The sequence below is a fragment of the Pristiophorus japonicus genome, chromosome 18 (assembly GCF_044704955.1).
Source record: "Pristiophorus japonicus isolate sPriJap1 chromosome 18, sPriJap1.hap1, whole genome shotgun sequence".
Lineage (NCBI taxonomy): Eukaryota > Metazoa > Chordata > Chondrichthyes > Pristiophoridae > Pristiophorus > Pristiophorus japonicus.
Window position 1 is genome coordinate 81,102,677 of NC_091994.1, and position 26,524 is coordinate 81,129,200.

At 49.3% G+C, this 26,524-nt stretch overlaps 1 protein-coding gene across 1 annotated transcript; it reads right to left on the reverse strand.

Annotated features, from left to right (window-relative positions):
- Positions 1-3,943: 3,943 nt before the first annotated feature.
- Positions 3,944-22,996, reverse strand: LOC139228788 (F-box only protein 6-like). The gene is made up of 6 exons (XM_070860159.1): positions 22,779-22,996; positions 17,431-17,748; positions 11,102-11,228; positions 8,490-8,585; positions 7,866-8,001; positions 3,944-6,544 (listed from the first exon to the last, which is right to left on the reverse strand). The coding sequence occupies exons 2-6, from the start codon at positions 17,687-17,689 to the stop codon at positions 6,410-6,412; spliced, it is 753 nt and encodes a 250-aa protein (XP_070716260.1). The 5' UTR covers positions 17,690-17,748; positions 22,779-22,996; the 3' UTR covers positions 3,944-6,409.
- Between the last annotated feature and the right edge of the window lie 3,528 nt (positions 22,997-26,524).

Sequence of the window (26,524 nt, forward strand, 5' to 3'; positions counted from 1 at the left end):
TCTGCGTTAATCATTCCTGATCGTCCCCAAAGCTAATTGTAGTAGAAATAAATTAAGGGAAAATTAATTTAGCAAAGTTAAAATCTTAAACAAGAAAGGCTGAAAAAGACATACATGTGCTTCCTGGAAGAATAGCTGAACTCTAACTGCTGAACAACATATTGAACCCATAATCTTGGAACAGAATGTGTTCTGTTCAAAGCTAGAACAAAGAAAAGTTATGAAAACCCAGCTGAATGCGTCATTAGAACGAGTTGAGACTGAAGTATCACAGCATAAAACCAGATAGTTGAGAAGAATACATTCCAAGGAGGTCACATGGGGTGGTAAGAGATTACGGGAAACAATATACAATTGAAAAACATGTCAAATATTTCAAGCAGTTAGGATAAGAGGACAACAGTTCAAGGAACTGCCGAATGATGTGACCACGTAACTTATCAGATAAACGGCGCACAGGGGAGGTAACGAAATTTGCTGCAATATAGTTGTATTAACCAATTAATTATAGTTGTTAGTCGAAAAGTTTGTGACGCGGCAGGGAAACAACAAATGAAAAGCCTCCACACAGAACTCTATGATTTTGTATGTATTTTGACTGTATAAAAACCAATAACCCAAGATTGTTCGGAGAGAACGGCTGGTTTGGGTCACTGAGTTATTGAACTCATGTAGAAGCTGTTTCTCCCTCGATCGAGTACTTTATAATAAAAAATTATTTTCTCCAAAACAGTATCTTTGTAATACTCCACGACACTAATCAAGCAAACATCCACAGAATCTCCCAGGGTTCCTGCCCTCTCTCAGTAGCATCCATAGTGTTCGGAGGAGTATTAATCGTCTGAGTCTGTAACCTCCAATCCCATTCCCAACCAGACATCTAACCTGCTCATCATTAAATCATCTCAACAATGAACTTTTGCAGCGGCCTTTGCACGGCAGCCTGCTTTGTGAAATCTAATCCGCCAATTGCGTCCCGTATATGAAAACAACAGAAATGGTTGAGGCAATACTGCTCAGTGACCAGGCTCCTCTAAGAGCTTGCTCCATCCTTTCCTCAGCCAGTGTGTCACGTTTCCATGATTGATCCCTAGTTAATGTTAATCATCCACCTTCCTTTCCACTGTCAATGGTTAACTCAGACTCAAATACGCAGCATGAGAGGTTCCCTGAGAAGAGTTTATGTAATACCAGCGGCATTCATGTTGAGATGGGTGTCATACGGTTATTTTTTTCCCCATAAAGTGAGAGATACAGAAGTATTGAGAATGGAATTCTTCCCATTTCAGATACCCAGTGCCCACATCAAACATTCCCAGATCAACTGTTACACCATTACATGCAGAGTAAATCTCCCCCTCCACCTGAACAATGTACCTCAGACCCAGCCTCAGAAGAGTAGCAATTTCACACCAGCCATCCTGTGACTGTTGGGCACCCTGTGCAGAGGGGAGCGAGCAGGTTGGAGGGCCTCCTCGTAGGACTGCTCCTGGGAATGGCCATTAACCAGTACAGGCAGCGGGCAGTCGAGGGGATCGTTCAGCCCGACTGCCTACCTCTCTCCCGCGGAAATGTTCGAGCCAGGGTGTCCCTGGAAATGGAGCATGCGGTGAGCACCGGTACTCTCACGGCCTTCCACGAGAGGTGGGCGCTGGAGTGACTGGAGTGCATCATCATCCCCGGCAACCAAATTTTAATTTGACTATAGTTCAAAAAGTTTCATTTGTTAATTTGTCGGTTCTAGTGCCCCTTTAATAAGGGGGCACTTGTATTAACTATTTGAAAGTAATGTTGTGACTGCGAGCAAGATTGTCAGTGTAATGGGGGTCATCCTTGGCTGGGCAGTAGCACTGCTGCCTCTCAATCAGCAGGTTGAAGGTTCAAGCCCCACTCCCGGTCTTAACCACATAATCCAGGCTGACACTCCTGAGCAGTGCTGAGGGAGTACTCCAGTCAGAGGTGCCGTCTTTCAGACGAGACTTTAATCTGAGACCCTGCCTGCTCTCTCGGGTGAATGTAAAATATCCCAAGGCACTATTTGAAGAGTGTGAGTCTATCACACAGCCCCAGTTACAGGTGGGTTTTGCCTTTCTACTCAGTTGAGGTTCCCATGGAAAGAGCTTTGTCTCTCACTTTTGGCCTCCAATACAACAATGCATTTGTAAGGAAATGCAAGGACACCCTCAAAGCCTCCCTGATAAAGTGCGACATCCCCACTGACACCTGGGAGTCCCTGGCCAAAGACTGCCCTAAGTGGAGCAAGTGCATCCAGGAGGGCGCTGAGCACCTCGAGTCTCGTCGCCGAGAGCATGCAGAAATCAAGCGCAGGCAACGGAAGGAGCGTGCGGCAAACCAGGCTCCCTGCCTACCCTTCTCCTCAACCACTATCTGTCCCACCTGTGACAGAGACTGTAGTTCTCATATTGGACTGTAGTCACCTAAGAACTCATGCTAAGAGTGGAAGCAGGTCTTCCTCAATTCCGAGGGACTGCCTATGATGATGATGATGCATTTGTAAGCCTCCATCGCTAACTGGTGTTGGTTTTTAGTGACATAGATACTGAATAACGTCGGGGGCATCTCAATCACAGCTGATTGCCAGATCCCGGAAGGAACCTTAAGGAACCTTTTAAGTGTCTTTGCGTTCAGGAGATTGCTCTGGAGGAAAGCCAGGTTTGCCACCTGGTCGTAGGTACAGGTGATGCCTGGGAGTTTTGTGACTGTTGGCTCGGGCATGGGATTAAATCAACACCAAGCAGATTCCTCCTCATCGCACTGACCTTCACTGGTTCGATCAGTAAAGCAATCTCTTCCTCAATTTGCTGTATTTTCTTCTGTGTCCTTTTCATCCAAACAAAGCAGAAAAAGCCAAGCCTACCTAGCAGGCAGGAAGTCCCCCAGGCCAGGCACTGGTTGCTGGATCCCACTGAAGGTCAGGTTCGGCCTGCAAGTCACAGAGGGTCCGTGGGGCCTGTGCAGCTCGGGGCCTGGGCCATAGCCCCAGGCCGGGCTCTGTGCTGGGAGCTCAGGTTGCGGGTTCAAGTCCCACTCCAGGGACTGGAGCACATAAATCTAGGCTGACACTCCAGTGCAGTGCTGAGGGAGTGCTGCACTGTCGGAGGTGCAATTTTTTAGATGAGACATTAAACCCAGGCCCCATCTGCAATTTCAAGTGTACGTAAAAGATCCCATGGCACTATTGTGTAACATGGCAACAGCAGTGTAGTTAGCCCCAGTGTGCTGGCCAATATTTAACCCTCAATCAGCATAACAAAAAAACAGATTATCTGGTCATTATCACATTGCTGATTGCGGGAACTTGCTATGTGCAAATTGGCTGCCGTGTGTCACGTGTGTATTTTTGGTATCACTAGCCACTAGATGGCGTCACTGTTGGAGGCCATTGGGCTGCACACACGTGTGTGCAGTCCAAATATAAAAGGCTAGCCATTTTGTATATTAGTCACTTTGGGCCTTAATAAAGCAGAGCCAAGGTCACACCTCTTGGAGTTAAACAGTACTCACAGTCTAACAGTTATTGCATACACAACACCGTGTTTCCCACATTACAACAGTGACTACACTCCAAAAGTACTTAATTGGCTCTAAACGCTTTGGGATGTCCGGTGTTCATGAAAGGCACTATATAAATGCAAGTCTATCTTTTGTTATACGTGCAGATATACAAACGACATCCCTCTTCTACGCCCAAAGTATGTACAAATCATACATCAGGACAGTGACATCTCCTTGGAAGCACAGCACGGGAGGTTATTTAAATAGCGGGAAGAAAAAGGTTTTAAAATCTGCCACGTCTGATTGGCTGAAAAGTAGGATGACGGAGTTAGTTAATAACGTGGTGTGAGACACAGACATTTTTGCGGTCAACCACACTGGGTGACTTAGTCTGACCGACTTTCCAGAACAATTCCACCTGAACTACTTTGAATATTTAAGGATCACTTTATTGTATATAGTGTCTGCATCGGCAGTTTATTACAGAAGGCATTTGCACAACACAATGGGGCTAAAACAGAGGCCGGTGCAGACGGTGCCCATTTACAGTGCATTCACAAGAGGACACGTGGGTTTTCTTCATTCAGACAAGCTGGAATGATACTTCGGTGGATACACAAGGGTTAATAGTCTTTATCATTACCAACAGCATGTGCTCACAGTAAGCACCTCTAGACAGTGAGACCTTATCAGTGCAAAAGCTCTCAGTCACATTGGTCTCCAAAGTGGCTTATGGTGATTTCAGATTCTTCGTATTATGAAAATAGGATAAATGTTACAAATTTACGCCACTGTTCAGGAAAGTCCCGCGAGGCCTGGAGAATTCCAACTCCCCCCACCCCGAAATCCTGATAAGCGCCCCTGGCGGACGGCATTCCGGTTGAGATTGAGAATCAGTAAAACCTATCCGAACGTGGTGGAAATGCGCAGAAAAACTGATCAACATCAGAACACGAAAGATCAGGTAATTTTTCTGGTCGCACCTGAACAATTACCGTGTCTTCTCCCTTTCAGATACAGACCGAGTGACCTGATGTGCGTTTCCAGCAAGTCTGTTTCTATTTCAGCCGACCAACACTCTTGGATTGGAACTCTGCAGCCAGCCAATCACAGAGCAGAAGTAACCTTGGAAACTAACACAGGTTTATTTCAAGATGGTAACAAGCATCGGTTGATCTTTTACTAAATAACATTGCTCAGTTGTTGGGATCAAGAGCGTATCACAAACGCTCACAGTTACTCTAAAGCAGATTTGTCTCAAACACTGAAAGTAGACATGGTGAAATTGCTCTCAATGATATTTCTGCCAAATGCGTTACAGCAATTTGTAGGATATCCCCAGCACTCCATTTTAAATGCATTCGTTCAGCTTTATAAAATAAACAGATTAACAAATGGGTGAAAACAGCACACCAAATCCACCAAGGATCCGAGAAAAATATCATTTCAAAAATGTCTCAACACAAAAATACAGTTAAAAGGGGAACTGTCTTCATGAAAAAAATAGGATGTTTGGGGGGAAAAAAACCTTCCTTTTTATTAGGTAGTGGGCAGGGGGTGGGGGAAGAGAGCCAGGAAATTCATGTGCCAGCAAAATGGCGTCACACACCAATGGCGAGTTGGTGCCTTTCAATGGCGTTTGCATCACGTGTTTTGTGCGGAAACTAAAGTGCGTTTGCCAAACCACTTTCTTTCCATGAAGCATTTGCCTCTTTAACCACATTTAAGGCGAGCAGGTGAAAAGGGCAGTAAGAAAGGCACGCAGCAACGAGAAGACGGGGACACGCAGGCGATACAGAACAGACACAAATATTACAAGTTCTTTAATCAAGAATGGAATGGATTCCACCCGCTGGATCCCCCATTGTGTCATTCGGTTTGTACCTCAAGTAAAAGAATTCAGACACAGTCGGGTTGAAATTGTGCCGTGATGTTAACCTGTACGAGATTCCTTCATCCACCATGTAAAATGGTGGATGAAGGAATTTGTTAAAGTAATGGACAGAGAGACGTCCCCAAAAGTGCTAACGCAGTCATTGCTAATAATCTGCATCTCAATGCCAATCCCATAAACAATCTGCTTTTAATTAAATTGAGCCAAGTAAAGAGGAAAGGATTATTTCTGCAAAATACTCAAGTGTCAATGTAAAAAAATAAAGAATTCTAAAAAATAGTCAGTACGGTTTTGAGAAACAGCTTACTGCTCCAATGAAGACTCCCAATTTCAGGGGTTTTATCCTCCAGTTCCCTCTTAACTAGGCGTCAGTGACTGGAAAGAGTGGTTGGGGGCTTAGGGAGACTCCACTCACTTAAGGTGATTTCACACAGAAGTGGGAGCCTACCCAGTGCAACCCAATCACAGGACAGCACATTACTGCAACTTGAATAAAGCTCTCCTAAACTGCTTAACCTGAAACAGGTCAGGTTCCTTAGACAATGTATCTGCTTTATAATCTCTTAATTGGGCCAGGTAGAGGAGAGGAGGACGATACCAGGAAAGCGTCAGTACCCAGAGGTTATTCACAAATAATAAAGTGGCTTCAACGGTAAACTCATACGCAAGGTACAAACGGAAATTAGGATTTAACCAGACCATTTGATAAAAGTCAGAAAATACTGGAAATACTCAGCAAGTCAGGCAGCTCCTATGGAGAGAGAAAGAGAGTTAACGTTTCAGGTCAGTGACCCTTCGTCAGAACTGTCCTGAAAGGTTCTGTGCCTGAAACATTAACTCTGTTTCTCTCGCCACAGATGCTGCCTGATCGGCTGAGTGTTTTCGAGCATTTTCGGTTTTTATTACAGAATTCCAGCTTCCGTGCAGTTTTGCTTCGGTTTCATGGTTTGATAAAATATTTGGTATTATTCATTGAGTCGGACTCTGGAGCCGTCACGGTCACGGTTCGATAATAACGCTGCTGTTGGTGACTCGCACGCCATACCAGCCTGCCCAGAACTGCGTATCTCTCCCCTTGTGCGAGAAGTGAACATATCGAACACCAGGCCCATAATCCTTGAAAACGTGGGTCATCTGTAACACAAGACGCACCGCCAATTATCACAGCATGTGAAACAATGATTCGAACATGTACTCTGCGCTTATCGCCGACACGGGACGTGGAAGAACAAAAACGCAAAGTGAAAGCACGCAGAGCGAGAAGGTCCCAGGTCCCATTTCCAGCCGGTGTGGAGCTGGCTGATCTCCACCAGTGGAGCGACTACACCTGGTCTCGCAGCCTCACATCCAGGGAGAGGAAGGCATCAGGCAGGGCCCCCGCTCCTGGGGAAACTATCCAACGTCTCCTGAAAGCGCATTCCCACATGTGCATAGACAATGGGGAAAAAGGAAGGACCCGACTCGTAATGCCTTCTACTGTCGAATAGCTGGCCTATGCAGACAGCAGAGACTTGCATGTGAGGAAATAGCCGTGTGGGTGACACCGCGGAGGACAAAGGGGGAGAGAAGGAATGGGGGATGGAGAGGGGAAGGGGGAAGTACGAGGTGGAGTGGGGGGGGGGGGGGGGGAGGGTGCAGGGAAAGAGGACGAGGAGAAAGGAAGAGTGGGAGATCGATTTCATGGACACCACCCGCTGGCTGAACACATCCACAGTCACACGGTGATCAAAGGCTTGTTATTTCCCTTCTCTAAACTTGACTATTCCAACGTAATCCTGGCTGGCCTCCCACGTTCTATCCTACGTAAATTAGAGAAGATCCAAAACTCGGCTGCCCGTGTCCTAACTCGCTCCAAGTCCCGCTCACCCATCACCCTTGTGCTCACTGACCTACATTGGCTACCGGTTAAGCAACACCTCGAATTCAAAATTCTCATTCTCAAATCCCTCCATGGCCTCACCCCTCCATACCTCTGTAATCTTCTCCAGCCCCACAACAACCCCAGCCCCACAACAACCCCCGCACCCCGCACCCACCCCGCACCCCGCACCCACCCCGCCCCCCGCACCCCCCCCCCCCCCGCCCCCCGACCATCCCCACCCGAGATGTCTGCGCTCCTCTAATTCTTCCCTCTTGAGCATCCCGGATTATAATCGCTCAACCATTGGTGGCCAAGCCTTCTGTTGCCTCGGCCCCAAGCTCTGGAACTCCTTCCCTAAATCCCTCTCTTTCCTCCTAAATCGCTCCTTAAAACCTACCTCTTTCCCTGCGCTAATTTCTACTTATGCGGCTCAAGTGTCAAATTTTTAATCGCATAAAACTCCTGTGAAGCACCTTGGGACGTTTCATTACGTTAAAGGTGCTATATAAATGCAAGTTATCATCGTTGTTCTAGTTACAGAAGCACTCATTACAGATACAGAAAATGGACTAAAACGTGAATAAGACGAGATACCTCGTTCCACTGTGCATCACTCCACTGCGGGATTGTGATCGTCTCGGACTCGTAGCGCTGGATGAGGGTCCGATCTTTACTCAGCAGCTCCACCACCAAGTTGTACACACACCCGCAGTCGCGTCTCCCCGCATACCTGCCACCAGTCCAGAACGGGATTTCAATATTACAGCTCGGGACAATGCACCGACAGTGCAGCACACACACAACCCTGTCCATGGTCATTCTTTAAGCTTGCATAGAATTTACAGCACAGAAACTGGTCTGTGCCGGTGTTTATGCTCCACACGGACGTCTCCCACCCTAGCTGTATAATCCTTCTATTCTTTCAGTGTATTCCTTATTCTATACGCAAACCCCCTCAATTACGTTACAATTTGTAACTAATTTTAGAGTACAGGTTATGCTACATAGAAACTGTTTACACCCAATTAGTATTCAGTCTGTAACTTACGCCCACTATATATATCCATTATTGTCTATTTATAAACCAAGAATATTTTTCTCAACCCATAGTGAATTTGCTTACATTTTTCTGCTTAATTCTACCTAACGTTATCAATCAACCTTCTCACATTGCAGATATCCAATCAAGTATTACTGGATGGAAGGATCAATACTTACCAATCGCTCACTACAATTTTAGGCTGCATTGCGTCAAGCAGATTTCCCCAAAGCCCATTTGCCACCAGATCAATGATCTGAGATTTCCGGCATAATCTGCCAGGGAGAAACACAAGAGCATAAATAGACTGCGTTTAAAGCTAAGAAAGAACGTGCGTTTATATAGCGCCTTTCATAACCCCAGGACATCCTAAAGCACTTCACAGCCAATGAAGTACTTTTTGAAGTTTAGTCACTGTTGTAATGTAGGAAATGCAGCTACCAATGTGCGCACAGAAAGCTCCCACAAACAACAATGTGATAATGACCAGATTATCTTTTCTTTAGCAATGTTGGTTGAGATATAAATATTGGCCAGGAGACTGGGGAAGAACTCCCCTGCTCTTCTTTGAAATAGTGCCATGGGATCTTTTACGACCACCTGACAGTGCCTTGGTTTAACATCTCATCCGAAAGGTGGCACCTCCGACAGTGCAGCGCTCCCTCAGCACTGCACTGGAGTGTCAGCCTAGATTTTGTACTCAAGTCCCTGGAGTGGGACCTGAACCCACAACCTTCTGACTCAGAGGCCCGTCCCCGTCCCCCTCCCCCTCCCCCTCCTCCCTCCTCCTCTCCCCCCCCCCCCCCCAATGTTTCCTGTAAGCTGCACTTTGTTCTGCGCTGCCCATTTCTTTCACTGTGCGCTCCCTTTAAACTTACGGAAAAGCCGGTGAGGCGGGAGTGCTACCAACTCAGCGTGGCTGACCTAGTGAGACAGGTCAAAGGACAGGCACCCCTGTGACTCAGTCGCTGGATGCACCAGCAGAGTGGAGCGGAGCTGCACGGACAAGGGAGATGCCAAGTCTGACCCTCAGTCCGCGCTGAGCTAGCTGATGAGCTGAACCCCAATTGAGATCAGCCACTGCAGCCAAAGCCTGCGATTAGCCTGCTGTGTGTGGCTCTACACTGGTGCAGTTACTGACTGCTGCAGTTACCCATCGAGATATCCGCACTTCCTTTCTGAACATAACCCACTCATTTTCTGACGACCACTCCCGGGTCAGTGCATGTAGCAAACACGCCCTGCTCAAACAGGGCAGCGGGATGGGAAGCTCGAAGCCATCTCCGTATCCTTGCAGCACGGCAGTCCACAGAGAACCTTCAACCACTTGTTTAACCTTACAACAACTGTTTTTCCTTTAAATTTAAAAACCAAAGTAAAGGCAAAGGCCAAGTTTTAGGCGAGCAGGATGAAGGAGGAAACAGGAAATCAGAGAACAAAAGGAAAAGCAGCATGCCAGGGTCAGGGGTCAAAAGCTCCGGTTTGAAAAGCTTGTAGGGTGTCCGAGGAAGGGAAAGCGTGGACAGGCAATGACTGGAGGTGCTGGAAGGAACGTATCGGAGCGGAAGATGGTGCACGGAGTCTCGAGTTCAACACAGCAAGAATGATGGGAGGATGAAGAACATGTATTGTCAGCTAAGGAGGAACAGGAGAGCAGAGTTCAAGGAGCCTTGACCATGGCAGCATTGTAAGACATAGTATCAGCTGTGGCTCAGTGGGTAGCACTCTCGCCTCGCAGTCAGAAGGTTGTGTGTTCAAGTCCCAAGAGCAGGGGAGTTATTCCCGGTGTCCTGGGGCCAATATTTAACCCTCAATCAACATAACATAAAACAGATTATCTGCTCATTATCACATTGCGGTTTGTGGGAGCTTGCTGTGCACAAATTGGCTGCTGCGTTTCCCACATTACAACAGTGACTACACTCCAAAAGTATTGGCTGTAAAACGTTTTGAGTCGTGCGGTGGTCGTGATATAAATCCAAATCTTTCTTTCTTACTGGGGGGGGGGGGGGGGGGGGGGGTAAAGAGAGGATTTGGCACGAGCTTCCTGAAGCCAGCTGGAGCAATGGAGCAGATGTGGGAACTGCACTTTCATTTGACACCAGAGGACCTGGAGTAGGAGAGGACCTGGAGTAGGACATCCACACCAGCAGTATTGGGTACAGTTTTGGTCCCCTTACCCAAGGAAGGATATACTTGCCATAGAGGAAGTGCAACAAAGGTTCACCAGACTGACTCCTGGGATGGGGGGGATTATCCTATGAGGAGAGATGGAGTAGACTCGGCCTATATTTTCTAGAGTTTAGAAGAATGAGAGGTGATCTCATTGAAACATACAAAATTCTCACAGGGCTAGACAGGGTAGCTGCAGGGAGGATGTTTCCTCTGGTTGGGGAGTCTAGAACCAGGTGTCATAGTCTCAGAATAAGGGGTCGGCCATTTAGGACTGAAATGAGGAGAAGCTTCTTCACTCAGAGGATGGTGAATCTTTGGAATTCTCTACCCCAGAGGGCTATGGAGGCTCAGTCACTGAGTATATTCAAGTCTGAGATCGATAGATTTTTGAATTTTAAGGGAATCAAGGGATATGGGGACAGTGCAGGAAAGTGGAGTTGAGGTAGAAGATTAGCCATGATCTTATTGAAAGGTGGAGCAGGCTCGAGGGGCCGAATGGCCTACTCCTGCTCCTAATTCTTATGCTGTTATGAGGCAATGAGGCGAAGGATGTCAATGGGGAGGGAGGCCACGCCATGAGCTCTACTCGAAAGTCAGTGTGTTATGAAGTTCTTACCCATATGATGTCACAAAATATTTGTTGATGTTTCTGTTGGGGAAGGTTTCTCCCTGGCCCCCTGGTAAGCTCTCTATTTTCCATTCATCTCCACCATTAACATCAATGGTCCAAAACTGAAAATTTTCTGCAAGAACAGACAATAAAATCAGGCAATGAAAGAAGAACTTACATTTTATACTGCATCTTATTGCTTCACTCAACAGTGCCCCAAACCGCTTTATATGTGCATTGAGAAGATGACAAAGGGAATAGATTTTGTTGGTGCAGATAGTTTGTTTCAGCTTAAATAGGTTCGGGAGGACCAGGGTCACAGTCACAAATTCTGCAAGGCCAGATCTAGGTTCGATGTAGGAGAAGGTTCTTTCCCCAGAGAACAGTGGGCCTCTGGAACAGGCTGTCGGCTCATGTAGTGAACACTGAATTCCTTCAAGTGTGAGATGAACCCGAGGGGCTTTTCCTGCTCATCATTGTAAACAGGAAGTAGAGACAGAAGGGAGAAGGGTTTTTTGCTTTTGCAATGCATCATTAGTAGCTCAATTCTGGATATTCCCTCAAAATAACATTCAAACTTTCCCCTCCTCTCCCAAAGGTGCGGGCTCATGCTCTCTATCGATTTTCAGTCGCTGGCAAGTCTTCAATGATCTTAGCCAATTAGCCCTTCTTCACAGGCGAGACTGGACAGCGAGCGACGGCAGGCTATTTGACCATGGGTGAATCGTAACTGATCTTGGTCCCAACCTCGGGCAGCATCCAAACACACTCGCCCAATCGGGAGGAGAAGCACCTGGTGTAACCCGCCCGAACCCATGGGCACTAAGGGAATGATAGAATCCCGAGCGTGATCCCCTGACTGAGGCCACCGAGGGCCTTCTGAAAACTAGTTTTACCTGCGCAATAGCTTTAAAATCTTGAACATTTTTCCATGGTGTTGCATAGTATTTACAACACTGAAACAGGTCATTCGGCCCAACAGACTCATGCTGGCGTTTCTGCTCCATTCGAGACTACTCCTACCCTTCTGACGGGACAGGACAGGTTAGATGCGGGAAGAATGTTCCCGATGTTGGGGAAGTCCAGAACCAGGGGGCATAGTCTTAGGATAAGGGGTAGGCCATTTAGGACTGAGATGAGGAGAAACTTCTTCACTCAGAGACTTGTTAACCTGTGGAATTCCCTGCCGCAGAGAGTTGTTGATGCCAGTTCATTGGATATATTCAAGAGGGACCAAGAGGCTAAGGGGACCAAGGGGTATGGAGAGAAAGCAGGAAAGGGTTACTGAGGGAATGATCAGCCATGATCTTATTGAATGGCGGTGCAGGCTCGAAGGGCCGAATGGCCTACTCCTACACCTATTTTCTATGTTTCTATGTCTCTTCATCTTACCCCATCAACATACCCTTTTATTCCTTTTGCCCTCATGTGTTTATCTAGGATCTCCTTAAATGCATCTATGCTAGACGTCGCAACTACTCCTCGTCATACCGAGTTCCACATTTATCAACAATTTGTATTATCTCGCACCTTTAACTTAGTAAAACATTCCATGGCGCTTTACAGGAGCGTTATCAAATAAAATGTGACACTGAGCCACATAAGGAGATATTACGGCAAATGAGGTAAGTTTTAAGGGGTGTCTTAAAGGAGGAGAGAGAGGTAGAGAGGCGGAGAGATTTAGGGAGGGAATTCCAGAGCTTGGGCCTGGGCAGCTGAAGGCACGGCCGCCAATAATGGAATGATTAAAATAAGGGATGTGCAAGAAGTCAGAATTGGAGGAGCGCAGAAATCACAGAGGGTTGTAGAGCTGGAGGAGGTTACAGAGATAGGGAGGGGCGAGGCTACGGAGCGATTTAAAAACAAAAATTTGAATTTTTAAAATCGAGGTGTTGCCAGACCGGTAAGTCATCGACACAGGGGTGATGGGTGAACGGGACTTGGTGCGAGTTAGAATACAGGCAGCATAGTTTTGACTGAACTCAAGTTTACGGAGGCTGGAAGTTGGGAGGTCAGCCAGGAGAGCGTTACAATAGTCAAGTGTAAAGGTAACAAAGGCATGGATCAGGATTTCTGAAGCAGAAAAGCTGAGATAGGGCCAGAGTCGGGCGATGTTATGGAGGTGGAAATAGGCGGTCTTGGTGATAGAGCGGATATGCGATCGGAAGCTCATCTCGGGATCTAATGCGACACCAAGGTTGCGAACGGTCTGGCTCAGCCTCACAGTTGTATGGGAGAGGGATGGAGTCGATGGCGAGGGAATGGAGTTTGTGGTGGGGACCAACGGCAATGGCTTCGGTCTTCTCAGTATTCAGTTGGAGGAAGTTTCTGCTCACCCAGTACTGGGTGTTGGTCAAGCAGTCTGATCATTGAGTGACAGTGAAGGGATCGAGAGAGGTGGTGGTGAGGTCGAGCTGGGTGTCGTCAGTGTACATGAGGACATTGTGTTTTTGGATGATGTCACCGAGGGGGGGGGGGCATGCAGATCAGAAATAGGCAGGGCCAAGGATAGATCCCCGAGACAACGGTGTGGGAGTGGGAAGAGAAGCCATCGCAGGTGATTCTCTGGCTATGACTGGATAGATAGGGATGAAACCAGGCAAGTGCAGTCCCACCCAGCTGGACGACGGTGGAGAGGCGTTGGAGCGGAATGGTGTGGTCAGCCATGTCAAAGGCGGCAGACAGGTCAAGAAGGATGAGGAAGGATAGTTTACCATGGTCACAGTCATATAGGATGTCATTTGTGACTTTGATCAGGATGGTTTCAGTGCTGTGGAAACTTGATAGAGTTCCAGGAAAGATGGGCACGGGATTCTGAACACTCTCTGGGTAAAGAAGCTTCTCCTGAATTCCCTATTGGATTTGATAGCGACTATTTTATATAGCCCGAGTTCTAGTCTCCCCTGCAAGTGAAAACAGCTTCTCTATGTCTACCCTATCGAACCCTTTCATAATCAGAGATCTCTCTCAGGTCACCCCTCAGGCTTCTCTTTTCCAGAGAAAAGAGCCCCAGCCTGTTCAATCTGTCCTGATCGGTAAAACCTCTCAGTTCGGGTATCATTTTCTGCACCGTCACCAGTGCCTCTACATCCTTTTTATAACATGGATACCAGAACTGTTCACAGAACTCCAAGTGTGGTCTAACCAAGGTTCGACACACGTTTAACGTAACTTCTCTGCTTACGTCATCTAGGAATGAACCCCAGTGCTTTGTTTGCTTATTGGCCTTATTAATCTGCGTCGCTACTTTGTGATTTGTGTATCTGTACCCCCCGATCCTTCTGCTTCTCTACTACATTTAGACACTTATTTTCCAAGGAGTATGTGGCCTCCTACCAAAATATACCACCTCACACTTATCTACACTGAAGTTAATTTACCAATCACAGGCCCATTCTGCAAGTTTATTAATGACCTTTCTGTATTTTGTCACAGTCCTCCTCTGTATTAACTACAGCCCCTCTCTCCCACCCCCCCAATTTGGTGTGATCCGCAAATTCTGAAATTGTACTTCCAATTCCCGAGTCCAAATCGTTATGTAAATAGTGAATAAAAGTGGCCCTATCGCTGATCCTTGTGGAATACCATTTCCCTCCTTTTGCCAGCTGAGTAACTACCTTTAACCCCAGTCTCCCAGTCTCTGTTTGCTGTTTGGTAGCCATTGTTTCAATTCGTCATCGGAATGTCTCCAGCTGACACGGGGTGGAGGGGGCAATGAAATAACACATCTCAGTCTCTCAAACACCGACTCTGTCCAGTAGACCCCGGTAAAATCTTTAAACAAGTACATAAATATTGGAGTTACTGTTAGGCGGCTACGTTTATGCTAAACCTGTATTGAGCCTTGGTTAGACTACACTTAAGAGTACTGCACACAGTTCTGGTCGTCATATTATAAAAAGGATATAGAGGCACCGGAGAGGGTACAGAGGAGATTTACAAGGATGATACCAGAAATACAAGGTTATGCAGATCAAGAAAGGATGAACAGGCTGGGTCTCTTTACTCTTGAAAAAAGGCTGAGGGGTGACCTAACAGAGGTCTTTAAAATTATGAAAGGTTTTGATAGAGTGGATACAGAGAAAGTGTTTCCATTTGTGGGGAAGGGTATAACCCGAGGCCATCAATATAAGATAGTCACGAAGAAATCCAACAGGGAATTCAGAAGGAACTTCTTTATCCAGAGAGTGGTGAGAATGTGGAACTCACTACCACGGGGAGTGGTTGAAGCGAATAGTATAGATGCATTTAAGGGGAGGCTAGACAAGCATTTGAGGGAGAAGGGAATAGAGGGTTATGCTGATCGAGTTAGATGAGGAAGGACAGGAGGAGGCTCGAGTGGAGCATAAACGCCGGCATGGTCTGGTTGGGCCAAATGGCCTGTTTCTGTGCCGTTCATGCTATGTAATCCTGTGTATGGGACATGTCAGGCTGAGGCCTGGAACGTACATTGCATTAAATAAAAAAGACCTTGGAAGTACGCCCCCACACCATGAATATTCTGTACACATCGTCAGAAGGTGCCAATTAAACAGACCCACCTTTCTTGTTTAAAAAAAAACAAATAAAAGAAAACAAAAAGAAAAATCACGCCATTAAATTATTTATTTTTCACACTGAAGAACCTGGGTGAAGGGCCAAGGCCCACAGGACAAGGCTGCATCAGGGTTGCAAAGAGTAGAATAGTGGGCCAGATAGATTTATTAACGGTTGCGTGACACCAAGCCTGGGTTTTTAAAGCCTGTGGCTTGTCGGAGGAAGGGAACACTGAAGGAAGTAACGCGATTCTTAGGTTAGAGGTTCTGGGGGGAGAACTGTCCTGCTCTCTATGGGGAGAGTGTGGGGGATGTTTGAAAATGGCCGAGGCCAGGGGACCCGGAGTCCCAGACGATCTTAACGGCAGAACCTCGTTGTTAGCTTTGTGGATCCGCCTGGGGTAAGAAGGGCAGCCTGACCAGTGGGCAGGAGGGAGGGAACACCAGCGGCAGGAGGCAGCAGCTGAAGACTCTTGGGGACGGACCCTGGTAATCGGGTGGGGGGGGGGGGGGTGTGGCTGGAAGAGGCCGCCTCGAGGGATAGCGAGGGATAGGGAGGAGAACACTCCTGCCACTTATCCTGTGGAACTGGCAGCTCCCATCTCCCTTTCCCGGCTGCTGGGAAACACGCGCAGCAGCATTCAACTTCAAATGGGGCTCCCAATTGCACTGTGGGAGCCCAATTTAAACATGTTAATAAGTGTCCCGCCTTTCTACGGCGGGAACTCAGACCGCCCTGATACCCAGCGCCCAGTTGGGGCTCGCGTTCCGGCTCATTTCACCTATTAATCCCCGACCCTCTCCCACCCGAGGCCAATGGGTTAGAACAGGAGATGGTATGATGAACCTTAACCTGAACACAGCGAGATTGCAGGCAGGGGAATGGGGTTGGGTATTTGGAGGAGCAATTGAGGAAAGTTCACAGGGGCAACCACCACAGTAGTCATCATCATAGGCAGTCCCTCAAATCGAGGACGACCTGCTTCCACGTCAAAAAGTTCACAGCTATTTCAATGCAGGACCTAATATTCCAGGTCCCGAATTAAATCTTGAAGGGTGGAAGATGCCTGTGCTTGGATTTTTTTAACGTGTGGTGGCCGTTGCACACCAGCCACCACACGGGCTTGACAGAGCTAGGTCTTGGCCCAGTGGCAAGGATTAACCAAGATGATTGGAGACCAGCTCTGCTGCACGGGCCTAGTGCGCACACACATCGCAGTGTGGGCTGGCCCGTGCTGCCCCTGGGTCCTCGCCTCTTCTGGGTCCCGAACTCTCGCCTCTCCTGGGCCCCGATCACGTCCCTCTACATTCTCTCGCCGCTCCTTCGCCCCGACCTCGCCGCTCCTGCTGTACCTGCCCACGCTCCAATCACCTAGACCTGGACCTTGATGATGTCACTTTTCACTGCCGTTGCTCTCGTGCTCCAGCATGTGCTGCTCCCTGGAGTGGTACACCGCCACGCTGCTCCTTCCACTCCCCGGCCTGCTCCGATGGTGCTCGCAGGCCCCTACTATCAGTTATAGAGAGAACCATTTGAATGAATGCCACCACTCTAAACCAGCCTAATTAAAAAATAATTTTAAATCACCACCTGCCATTGTATAGAAATCAGGTCCACCATATTGCTGAAGCCCCATTTATAGGATCCTTTTTCACCTCTTGCTCCTTTACAGACACAAACCCATGCATTGGACTCATAACTGGTTACCATTCAACACAGGCCTAGGCCTCTTTGTAAATGCTGCCCAGAGCCTAGTGTGCAACAGAAACACAAAGGAGAAACGTAAGCAGAGCACCCACCTTCCGCACAAGGGTTTTTGATCAAATTCCTCAACATAGGTTTCAGGAAATAAAATTTCTTCCAGTCCTCTGGGAATATATCCCAGTTCCTTTTGAAAAATCCTTCACGAATACACTTTCTCTTCCAAATGTGCATCCCGTCCAGCAACTCCTTCCACACCCGACAGACCAGTCGGCACGTCAAAACCAACTCTTTAGCAGGAACGTAAGATAAGATCTCCACCAGGACCTCCTCGTGCAAGTGTCCGATAGTGGCCATATTTCCGAAGGGAATTTTCCACCCACCCCTGCGTGGCTCAAGGTCGAATGTCTTTCGGGCTGTAAACCAAACATCAGAGGTTAGAAAAGGATTCATTTCTGTACAACTGTTTTGCTCTGTCCTTCCATCAATTGTCTCCTCTCTGAGTCAGAAGGCTGTGGGTTCAAGCCCCACTCCAAACACATGAACTAGGCTGACGCTCCAGTGCAGCACTGAGGGAATGCCTCACTGTCGGAGGTGCCGTCTTTCGAATGAGACGTTAAACCGAAGACCCGTCTGCTCTCTCAGGTAGACGTAAAAGATCTCATGGCACTATTTCGAAGATCAGGAAAGTTAACACAGGTGTCCTGGCCAATATTTATCCCTCAACCTACACTTAAAAATAGATTATCTGGTCATTATCACATTACTGTTTCTGGGAGCTTGCTGCCATGCTTCTACATTACAACAGATTACACTTCTAACGTACTTCATTGGCGATGATGCTCATTGGGATGTCCTGAGCTCGTGAAAGGCGCTATGTGAATGAAATAACAACTTACATTTATATAGCACCTTTAACGTAGCAAAATGTTCACAGGAGCGTTAGCAAACAAGATTTAACACCGAGCCACATAAGGAGACATTAGGGCAGGTGATCAAAAGCTTGGTCAAAGAGGTAGGTTTTAAAGGAGGAAAGAGAGAGGTAAAAAGGTGGAGAGGCTTAAGGAGGGAATTCCAGAGCTTAGGGCCTAGTCAGCAGAAGGCACGGCCACCAACAGAGTGATTAAACTCGGGGATGCACAGGAGGCCAGAAGTGGAGGAGCGCAGAGATCTTGGAGGGGTGTAGGGCTGGAGGAGGTTACAGAGATAGGGAGGGGTGAGGCCATGGAGGGATCTGAAAACAAGGATGAGAATCTTTAATTTTAAATATAAAATCGAGTTATCGCCAGACCGGGAGCCATTGTCGGACAGCGAGCACAGGGGTGATGGGTGAGCAGGGCTTGGTGTGAGTTACGATACAGGCAGCCGTGCGTTGGATTGAGTTCAAGTTTATGAAGGGCGGAAGTTGGGATGGATTAGGGTTGCATCGCAACACCTGATGAGCTGAGGCAAGGGCGGAGCCGGACGACTTTAGCGAGTTGGAAGTCGGCGGTCTCGGTGATGGGTCATATAAGTGATCAAAAGCTCATTGCCGGGTCAAATAGGCCACTATGATTGCGAACAGTGTGGAGAGGGATGGAGCAGCATGTAGATGAGAAATAGGAGGGGGCCAAGGATAGATCCTTGGGGGACTCCAGAGATAATGGTGTGGGAGCGGGAAGAGAAGTCATTGCAGGTGATGCTCTAGCTACGACTGGATAGATAGGAGTGGAACCAGGCGAGGGCTGTTGTTATTTAAATACAAGTCTTTCTTTTCTCCTCCCCCTCCCGAATGCACTTCCTCCATTTAGAGCGGTCTTTGGCCAGGGACTCCCAGGTGTCAGTGGGGGTGTCGCATTTTATCAGGGAGGCTTTGAGGGTGTCCTTGTAACGTTTCCACTGCCCACCTTTGGCTCATTTGCCGTGAAGGAGCTCAGCATAGAGCACTTGCTTTGCGGGTCTCGTGGCTGGCGTGCGACGATGTGGCCTGCCCAGCGGAGCTGATCGAGTGAGGTCAGTGCTTCAATGCTGAGGATGTTAGTCTGGACGAGGACGCTGATGTTGGTGCGCCTGTCCTCCCAGGGGATTTGTAGGATCTCCAGCAACACGAGGTGTCTACTGTACATGGTCCATGCCTCTGAGCCATACAGGAGGGCGGGTATTACTACAGCCCTGTAGACCATGAGCTTGGTGGTAGATTTGAGGGCCTGGTCTTCGAACACTCTTTTCCTCAGGCGGTCGAAGGCTGCACTGGCGCACTGGAATCTCCTCATCAATGTCTGCTCTTGTTGATAAAGAGGCTCCCGAGGTATGGGAAATGGTCCACACTGTCGCAGCGCAGATCATTTCTGAGCCTCAAGCAACAACCCAACTCGGGAGCAGCAAAGCAACAGTACAGGCGGCTCAAGGCTGAGGTCCAACAAAAAACCCGGGACCTAAAGAACAGGTGGTGGATGGAGAAAGCACAAGCCATGATGTGCGAGGATTCTTCATCGCAGTCAAGGCCACCTACGGTCCAAACTCCCAAGGCCCCACCTCATTGCTGGCCAAGAACGGGGAAAGACTCATCAAGGACACTGAGGCAGTCAGGGCCCACCGAAAGGAGCACTTCAAAGATCTCCTCAATCGAGACTCTGCCTTTGACTAGAGCGTTCTCGACTCCATCTCGCAGCATGCGACCCGCCACCACCTCAGTGAAACCCCAATGTTGCATGAGGTAGGAAAAGACATAAGACAGCTCAAGAACAACAAGGCTACGGGAGCGGATGGAATCCCTGCTAAAGTGCTAAAGTATGGCGGAGAGGTGCTGTTGGCGCAGATACATGAACTCATCTCTCTCTCATCTGGAGGGAGGAGAGCATGCCGGAAGATCTCAGAGATGCAGTGATCGTGACCATCTTTGGGACATCCTGAGGTTGTAAAAGGCGCTACATAAATGCAAGTCTTTCTTTCTAAATTAAGTTTAAGAGTATAGATCATCGCACACAGGCATACACAATACAGCACTGGACCCAGGAGATAATCTATAGATAACAGTACAATGAGGTGCTCAGACCAAACAGCTCTGGGTCAAACTCTAACTCTGTACCCAAGCTCACCTCTCGGGGGGGTCCAGGCACACTGCTCAGAGAATGCTGATCGCTAACAATATAAAACTAATCAATGATTCAAATAGTGTCAATTCACAAGGTGAACACAATTGTTCTTCTGATTGTTCCTCCAACACAAACCACAAAAATAAATCAATATTCCATTTATATACCACCTTGCCTTTGGAGATGGGTATAATATAAAGGAGCCTGAGGGGGGGGGGGGGGTCTCTCCTTACCCTGGGGTGGGGGGGGGGGGGGGTTCTCCTTATCCTGGGGTTGGGGGGGGGGTCACTCCTTATCCTGGGGTTGGGGGGGGGGGGTCACTCCTTATCCTGGAGTGGGGGGGGTCTCTCCTTATCCTGGAGTGGGGGGGGTCTCTCCTTACCCTGGGGTCGGGGGGGGTCACTCCTTACCCTGGGGGGAGGGGGGGTCACTCCTTACCCTGGGGGGAGGGGGGGGTCACTCCTCACCCTGGGGGGAGGGGGGGTCACTCCTTACCCTGGGGGGAGGGGGGGGTCACTCCTTACCCTGGGGGGAGGGGGGGGTCACTCCTTACCCTGGGGGGAGGGGGGGGTCACTCCTTACCCTGGGGGGAGGGGGGGGTCACTCCTTACCCTGGGGGGAGGGGGGGGTCACTCCTTACCCTGGGGTTGGGGGGGGGGGTCACTCCTTATCCTGGAGTGGGGGGGGGTCTCTCCTTATCCTGGAGTGGGGGGGGGTCTCTCCTTACCCTGGGGTCGGGGGGGGTCACTCCTTATCCTGGAGTGGGGGGGGTCTCTCCTTATCCTGGAGTGGGGGGGGTCACTCCTTACCCTGGGGGGAGGGGGGGGTCACTCCTTACCCTGGGGGGAGGGGGGGTCACTCCTTACCCTGGGGGGAGGGGGGGGGGGTCACTCCTTACCCTGGGGTTGGGGGGGGGTCACTCCTTATCCTGGAGTGGGGGGGGTCTCTCCTTATCCTGGAGTGGGGGGGGGGGGTCTCTCCTTACCCTGGGGTCGGGGGGGGGTCTCTCCTTATCCTGGAGTGGGGGGGGGTCACTCCTTACCCTGGGGGGAGGGGGGGGGTCACTCCTTACCCTGGGGGGAGGGGGGGGTCACTCCTTACCCTGGGGGGAGGGGGGGGTCACTCCTTACCCTGGGGGGAGGGGGGGGTCACTCCTTACCCTGGGGGGAGGGGGGGGTCACTCCTTACCCTGGGGGGAGGGGGGGGGTCACTCCTTACCCTGGGGGGAGGGGGGGGTCACTCCTTACCCTGGGGGGAGGGGGGGGTCACTCCTTACCCTGGGGGGAGGGGGGGGTCACTCCTTACCCTGGGGGGAGGGGGGGGTCACTCCTTACCCTGGGGGGAGGGGGGGGTCACTCCTTACCCTGGGGGGAGGGGGGGGTCACTCCTTACCCTGGGGGGAGGGGGGGGTCACTCCTTACCCTGGGGGGAGGGGGGGGTCACTCCTTACCCTGGGGGGAGGGGGGGGTCACTCCTTACCCTGGGGGGAGGGGGGGTCACTCCTTACCCTGGGGGGAGGGGGGGGGGTCACTCCTTACCCTGGGGGGAGGGGGGGGGGTCACTCCTTACCCTGGGGGGAGGGGGGGGTCACTCCTTACCCTGGGGGGAGGGGGGGGTCACTCCTTACCCTGGGGGGAGGGGGGGGGTCACTCCTTACCCTGGGGGGAGGGGGGGGTCACTCCTTACCCTGGGGGGAGGGGGGGTCACTCCTTACCCTGGGGGGAGGGGGGGTCACTCCTTACCCTGGGGGGAGGGGGGGGTCACTCCTTACCCTGGGGGGAGGGGGGGGTCACTCCTTACCCTGGGGGGAGGGGGGGGTCACTCCTTACCCTGGGGGGAGGGGGGGGTCACTCCTTACCCTGGGGGGAGGGGGGGGTCACTCCTTACCCTGGGGGGAGGGGGGGTCTCTCCTTACCCTGGGGGGAGGGGGGGTCACTCCTTACCCCGGGGGGAGGGGGGGTCACTCCTTACCCTGGGGGGAGGGGGGGGTCACTCCTTACCCTGGGGGGAGGGGGGGTCACTCCTTACCCTGGGGGGAGGGGGGGGTCACTCCTTACCCTGGGGGGAGGGGGGGGTCACTCCTTACCCTGGGGGGAGGGGGGGGTCACTCCTTACCCTGGGGGGAGGGGGGGGTCACTCCTTACCCTGGGGGGGGGGTCTCTCCTTACCCTGAGGGGGGGGTCACTCCTTATCCTGGGGGGGAGGAGGGGTCTCTCCTTACCCTGAGGGGGGTCTCTCCTTACCCTGGGGGGGGGGGGGGGGAGGAGACACTCCCTACCCGGGGGGGGTGCTCTCCTGATGCTGTCTCTCCCCTCGGCCTGGGATATCTGCCCTTACCCTGCGGGCTCTCCGCTGCTGCTCCGGGTTCTCACCTTGTTCCCGGGCTCGGCCCAACAACGCGGCGACCGGCCGCGGGTGCCCGGGCTTCCGGGTGAGGCTGCGGGGACCCCGAGGCCGGCACTGGGGATCCGCGCCCGGTGTCTCAGTGTCGCTGGGCCGGTCCTTGTCCAGCTGCCGGCTCCTCTCTCGGTGTCCCGAGCTCTCGGTGTGCCGGTGTGCCGGACTCTCAGTGTCCCGGGCTCTCGGTGTGCCGGGCTCTCAGTGTCTCGATGTCCCGGGCTTTCGGTGTCTCGGTGTCCCGAGCTTTCAGTGTCTCGATGTCCCGGGCTTTCGGTGTCTCGATGTCCCGGGCTTTCGGTGTCTCGGTGTGCCGGGCTCTCGGTGTGCCGGTGTCCGGGGCCGCTGACTCCGCGCAGCGTCACTTTCCGGCCCGGCCCGGCCCCGCTCCGCGATCACTCCCGCCCCTCTCATTTTCCCCAACAAGGGCTCGATGCACCGTGCACACAACAACTGCCAGCGGGATCGTTTGCAAACAGCATGGAACAAATAATATACACGTTAAAATTTGTCCCTGATGGCACCCTGAGATCAGAAACAGGAAATGCTGGCAGTTACAGCCTGTGTAAGGAGACAGGGTCCATGTTTTGCAATTACAAGTGTTTATTTTTTGTGTAATTCGACCCGAGGCGGATGATGATTTTAATATGGGATTTATTTATCATACAGGGGCGGGTGCATGCTCCCCAGAATTGTTTTTTTTTTTGGGGGGGAGCGTTATGACACTTTATTTCTTGCATTTTGGTACAATCGTCAGACCCAATGAATCGGCATTAGAGCGGGCTGGACTTGTCCTGTCACTTTCCCCAGTCCCTGCTGATGGCAGCAAGCTCTGGTGTGGGCTCCAAGTGCAGGGACTGGGTGGCATCTTTCTGTGACTGCTGATAATTGGAGTTGCAAGTAGCCCAAACTGCCCTGCGGGTTAATCCTGGTCCTTACATCACCCGTCAGCTTTCCTAGCACATATTGATGAAGATAAGAGTCCTGGGGGGGGTAAATAAATTGTCACAAATATATTAGATAATCTCTTAAACACTTCCCCCGTCCCTGTTTTATTAATATCATTTTCCTCTCTTTTTCTTTGCTCATGCAGACTCTATAAATACTGGCAATTGCCAATTAAAAAGTCAAGCATCTTGTAATATATGCACCATGTGTCTGCCGGTACGCTCAAGGCCTTCCGCGATGGGTGGGCGCCGGAGGGACTGCAGTGCATCATCATTCCCGGAAACCACATTTTGATTTGATTTGATTTGATTTGTTAGGTTTTCTTAAACGTTGTTGGTTAGTTTGCAGTTTCTACTTGTTATGCCCCTTTAACAAGGGGGTAACTGGTTTAATTGTATAATTTAAAAGAGTTGTGGAGCTGTTGCATGGTGAATGGCTTAGCCAGTCACGTGACGTTCACAAGACTCAATAAAACCCTAGTCAGTTAAGTCTGGGTCATCCACGATGATGTATGTAGTTGTGAGTGAGTGGATGGTGAACTGCTTTTGAATGTACTGTACAAATTTTTTATATGAATAAAGTATATTTTGAAATTAAAAAAAAGATAATGTGTAGTGTGATTGTTAAATCTTTGTTAATAAACCAACTAGTTCTTGAAAGCAATGTGTTGCTATGAATTTTTAAGCAAAGAACCCATGAAGCAAATACATTACACATGTACCCTTTTTTTTTTAAAGGGGCAGAACCAATAAAGACTAAATTAACAAATTTTAAATGAAACTTAATAAATCAAGTTAACATTTTCTTCCCGGTGTGCACTCCAGTCCCTGCGGTGCCCACCGCTCACGGAAGTCTTTGCTCAGGCAGTCTGTTGCCTTGCAGTCGAGAGGATGGGTGCACTGCTGCCAATGATTGCTGCAACCGGCAGCCTGGAAGTGCCAGGGACTGCCCAGTTGTGACTCTTCCCCTTTCTGTCCCATTCGTAGATGCTGCAGGCTTTAAGCCCCATTTTCCTGCTCAATGCGATTCAAGTCCAGAACCAAGCACAGCAGGTTCCATATTGATTCCTGTACCATGGTGTTGAGTAAAGTATAGTCTCCCTACCCTTACGGTATACTATTTGACTTAAAAGCTACATGTGGAACAGAAAAAAAATCAATATTTTTCTTTGAACTTAAAGTGTTTTTTCCATCTCTTCAGGAATGCCTGTTCTCCCAAATAAAGAATATTAGTTGTTGTTGTGCCAGTTCCAATAAATGGAATCTTACTCCAAATATTGTAAAATCATGATCTTCGTTGGGAAAATGTTGGAGTCCATTATTAAAGAAGCAGTAGCAGGACATTTGAAAAAGCAAAATTCGGTCAGGCAGAGTCAGCATGGATTTATGAAGGGGAAGTCATGTTTGAAAAATTTGCTGGATTCTTTGAGGATTTAACAAACAGGGTGGATAAAAGGGAACCAGTGGATGTGATGTATTTGGACTTCCAGAAGGCATTTGATAAGGTGCCACATAAAAGGTTACTACACAAAGTAAAAGTTCACAGGGTTGGGGTAATATATTAGCATGGATAGAGGATTGGCTAACTAAGAGAAAATAGGGAGTCGAGATAAATCGGTCATTTTTCATTTGGCAATCAGTAACCAGTGGGGTGCCGCAGGGATCAGTGCTGGGACCCCAACTTTTTACAATCTATATTAACAACTTGGAGGAAGGGATTGAGTGTAACGTAGCCAAGTTTGCCAATGATACAAAGATGGGAGGAAAAGCAATGTGTGAGGAGGACACAAAAAATCTGCAAAAGGACATAGACAGACCAAGTGAGTGGTTAAAAATTTGGCAGATGGAGTATAATATTAGAAAGTGTGAGGTCATGCACCTTGGCAGAAAAAAATCAAAGTTATTATTTAAATGGAGAAAGATTGCAAAGTGCTTCAGTACAGCGGAACCTGGGGGTACTTGTGCATGAAACACAAAAGGTTAGTATGCAGGTACAGCAAGTGATCAGGAAGGCCAATAGAATCTAGGCCTTTATTGCTAAAGGGATGGAGTATAAAAGCAGGGAAGTATTGCTACAGTTGTACAGGGTATTGGTGAGGCCACACCTGGAATAATGCGTGCAGTTTTGGTTTCCATATTTACGAAAGGATATACTTGCTTTGGAGGCAGTTCACTAGGTCGTTTCCAGAGATGAGGGGGTTGCCTTATGAGGAAAGGTTGAGTAGGTTGGGCCTCTACTCATTGGAATTCAGAAGAATGGGAGGTGATCTTATCGAAATGTATAAGATTATGAGGGAGCTTGACAAAGTGGATGCAGAGAGGATGTTTCTACTGATAGGGGAGACTAGAACTAGAGGGCATGATATTAGAATAAGGGGACGCCCATTTAAAACTGAGGTGAGGGGAAATTTCTTCTCTCAGAGGGTTGTAAATCTGTGGAATTCACTGGCTCAGAGAGCTGTGGAAGCTGGGACAGTGAATAAATTTAAGACAGAAATAGACAGTTTCTTAAACGATAAGGGGTTATGGGGAGCGGGCAGGGAAGTGGACCTGAGTCCATGATCAGATCAGCCATGATCGTATTGAATGGCGGAGCAGGCTCGCGGGGCCGTCTGACCTACTCCTGATCCTATTTCTAATGTTCTTATGTTCTTATGTTCTCAGGCAATTTCCACTCGTCATGATACCTGTACTGATACTGGGTGGTTTCTCCTTCAAGAATGGATCTTTTGTAAGAACACTGGGTATCTCGACAAATATATGTCAAGGAACCC